Raw genomic sequence first — 3,779 nt, forward strand, 5'->3', positions numbered from 1 at the left:
GTGTGCACACTTTCTCTATACTCACACTCATGCATCTATTTACTCGTGTAATAGGAACTGTCAATTTTCCCATTTGTCACTTTGTTATCTAATGTATTATCACTTTAACATTGCATATTTCACTGTCCGGTATCCTTTCATACTGTGGCTATCATCTTTAACTTTTAAATGTTTTTTGTTTATTGTTCTAATAAAACTTGTTATTTTTAATCTAACCTTGGTGTGTCGGACTCCGTTTTTAGGTTTATAATGTATTGAGCTACTATCAGAATATGCAGGTAAGTAGACGTCACCTCATTATCACCTCGTATACCGGACCTCGTAACAACATTATTATTCATCTCTACAATCATGGGGTTTATAATGTGGATATGTGTTTCTTTTCTTAGAGTTTATCTATAACAATTACCTGGAAAAGCTTCACCATCTCCAAGAGGGAGAAGAACCAGGACTCTGGAGTATAAAGAGGACCATCGTGGATGGTGACGTGAGACGGCGCAGGGGCACAGCAGTGAGGGCATTGCATGACCCAACCCCCTATCAGAGGACAAGAGCTGGAGAAGAAGTCGTCCGGTCTCAGCCAGGGCTGCGGTCTCCTGCACAACTGTGTCATTATTGAATGTACCGTCCAGTTCTGGCCCGCAGCTGGAGGGTCCGAGCAGGGATGTGGCACATGCTGTTGGTGCCAAGGGGGATCGATTTGATGTTAATCACGCTTCTGCCTTGTCCCTTTTTTCTCTTTCAGGTTTGGCAAAGGAATCGTCAAGGAGAGGGAGGAAACACAGATCTGGCGGTGGGCGCAGGCACGGTCGGCGAAGATCGCCCTCGTCATATTCTGAGCGACAACCCTCCTCTTCTTCTTATCAATATCTACATCATCTTCCCCGCCGAGGACGCAGAGCCGTGCTGATGTCACAGAGAGATGACGAGGGGTTATAAATATTCCCCTGACAGCTGCCCGGTCTTTCTTTCCATGAATTGACACAGTGCGATTTGCTAATTTATTGGCGACTTCTCACTTTATGGAGACCAATGGATTGGGATTCTTCTCCATCTTCTTGGCCTTTTGGTGTGTGGCCTGGCTCTCTGCTAGCTACACCCTGACCTCACATCAACAACCATGCCCCCCCACTGATGTACATCATACCCTCAGTTCTGTAGATTATCTGACTGATGATTATTAAGATGAAACAATTCTGACAATTTTTCCATATTATTTAACATTGAGCGTTTTCTTTTTTGTTTTGCAGTGAAATGGGAAATTTCTTTGCAGAAAATATCCTGTTTAGAATGGGATTCATAGGAATGGCCATTGCCTGTAAGTAACAATCACGGAAGTGATTATAATATTCTCTTCATTTATTTTACTTTGGAAATAGGGAGAGAGGAAAAGAATTGTGGTTCCTATTATAAATTGAAAATAATAAATTTTATTAATTGTATTTATATTAAAATATTTTAATATTTCTATAATTCTCAATGTAGGTCAATTAAAATGTGTTAAAGAAGTGAATCATATCGGGTGCAGCATCCATTATGAGGTCACCATACATGTTAATGATCTGGTCATTGAGCCACTGCTGTTCATCGAGGGTAACAAGATCTTCCATGTAAAGTGTGTGTTTATTATAGCCGATACGAAAACCGCAACCAATATTTCTGGAAATCTTGGCTCTATACTTTGCCATTTCCTTGCTAATGTGGGACATCCTGTGGGAAAAATCCTGGTGAAAAACTTCCTTTAAACGAGTAAGTACGTCATTTTCAGATACTGGAATCAAACTACCGTATTTCTTCATGACTTCATTTAGGAAATCGCAAATACTGGATGCAATTTGTTCATCTGGGACATAGCGGAGGATTTTCTGTCCGTTTTGTAGGCCTTGTTTCGCCAGTATATCCAATCCTTCAGAAGTGGTCTGTTGCATGGGACTTTTACAGTAAGGGTGATCCAACAGCTTTGCACTAAATACATCAGAGTCTGTACTGTCATCCAAATCCATGGGGCAGGATTCATCACCATTCTCTACCGTTTCCATGGAAGCATTGTTCTGACAAACAAAAGTATCATTCGCACAATGTTGCAATTTGTCAAAAGTCAGGGGAATGGGTTCATCGTCCTTCTCGCCATGAGCAGTCGTTTCTTCCTGGCAAGATATATATACCTCTTTTTCGGTAAGCAATACACACAAGTCATCTGGCTGGTTGTGCGCTGGATTATCACTTGTTTTCTTGGTTAAGGTGTCCGCGCCGCACCACTGAGCAGGAGTGCAGAGCAGCGGTTGCTGGCTGTCTCTTAACAGAGCTATGCTTGATGCAGCATTTCCAAACGGAGCTTCCACATTCTGCAGCTTGACAACGTCATCTCGTAGGCAGCTTTTGGTAGTGCATTGTGGGATCTCGTATAAAATTCCTGAAGTGTTATTGTTCATATCGTACGACCTCCGTCCGGCCCTTATGTGTTTCTGAAGTTGCAACTTCAAATAAGAGACCACTTTACGGATCCGGCTTCTCAGAGTCTTCTTGCAGCAGTTCCAAAAACCTTTCTGAAACCACATCCAGTTAAAATCCAGTAGTCTATAGTTTGTCGTCTTTCTTGCTCTGAGCTTCTCAGACTGTAATTTACCACAGGCTGCAATCTGAAAGAGTTTTTTCTGCATCATAAATGAAGATCCTCTTCCGATATTAAGCAAATCACAGATTTTCAGCAGCCATAAACCGCCAGAGCGTCTTTCTTTATATAAAGGAGAACGTCTATTTCCTTGACTCTTAGCAGCCACGAGGCTGCGGGCACTTTCATCCTTGTGTCTCCGCGCCTTCGTGATCTTCTTTGGTGGCACACTAGCAGAGTCTTCATGTACGAGATTATTTACGGACACGAGTCTTGAAGTCGCCTTCTTACCACAAAGTTTATTCTGCTTTGCGGCGTGCGATGGGGTCACTGTATTTGTATGTAGAGAAACGCCAGAAGAAAAACAACATTTCTTGTAACGGTTAAGCTTTCCTTCTTTTACGGCGTCTTGTCCAGATTTTGTTCCTGAGGTCTCACCAGCAAATGTCTTTCTCTTGCGTGCTTCGGCTTGATTGCCTTCAATCTGCTGGTGCTTATGGTCATTCTTTAGGCTTTCGTTATTCCATTTTTTGGATAAGAGAATATCTTGTTTCTTGGAGCCAAAGTTGTTAAAATCTCCACACTGTCTTGACCATTTTGGAGGCCAGACAGGAAATCTATTTTTTTTGGGGCGTGAAAATTTATGTTCTTTCATTTTTCTGCCACATAATGAGCTTGAGGCTACCCTCAGCAGAGCAAGCCATGTGGCGTGTCCAACTCATATCCATGTCAATACACGGGCCACAGCTGCTGGATCCAGTGGAGATGGAGGATTTGGTTGTAGGAAAAGTCCCTGGAGATGAAGGATATGGTTGTAGGAACAGTCCTCGGAGATGAAGGATGTGGTTGTAGGAACAGTCCTCGGAGATGAAGGATGTGGTTGTAGGAAGGCAGGGGCTGGGACAGGCGGTAGCTCGCCTCGCGGCGGACCGCCAGCTCGATTCCCAAGATCCAACTACGAGCTTTTTAACTGCAGCAACTTTGATATACGCATATTCTCTTCATGCAGCAGTAATCAGATTTTTCTAAAAAATAAATAACGTTTTGTTCATTTCAACTGATAATAATTGTCCGGATCAGACGATGCAGATAAATGTTCTCGTCCATTATTGTATGTTTCTTGTTGGGTTTAGCGCTTGGTCCGCGCGTCATAGATGTTATTAGGTTG

At 42.7% G+C, this 3,779-nt stretch overlaps 1 protein-coding gene across 1 annotated transcript; it reads right to left on the minus strand.

Annotated features, from left to right (window-relative positions):
• Nucleotides 1-1,490: 1,490 nt before the first annotated feature.
• On the minus strand, nt 1,491-3,266 carry LOC142697930 (uncharacterized). The gene has a single exon (XM_075847725.1). The coding sequence runs from the start codon at nt 3,264-3,266 to the stop codon at nt 1,491-1,493; it is 1,776 nt and encodes a 591-aa protein (XP_075703840.1).
• Nucleotides 3,267-3,779: the final 513 nt, after the last annotated feature.

This window comes from Rhinoderma darwinii (assembly GCF_050947455.1).
Source record: "Rhinoderma darwinii isolate aRhiDar2 chromosome 10 unlocalized genomic scaffold, aRhiDar2.hap1 SUPER_10_unloc_10, whole genome shotgun sequence".
Classification (NCBI taxonomy): Eukaryota; Metazoa; Chordata; class Amphibia; order Anura; family Rhinodermatidae; genus Rhinoderma; species Rhinoderma darwinii.

What these genes read in the sequence shown, in the direction of transcription:
- LOC142697930 (XM_075847725.1), bottom strand. Translation starts at nt 3,266, where the DNA reads ATGAAAGAACATAAATTTTCACGCCCCAAAAAAAATAGATTTCCTGTC.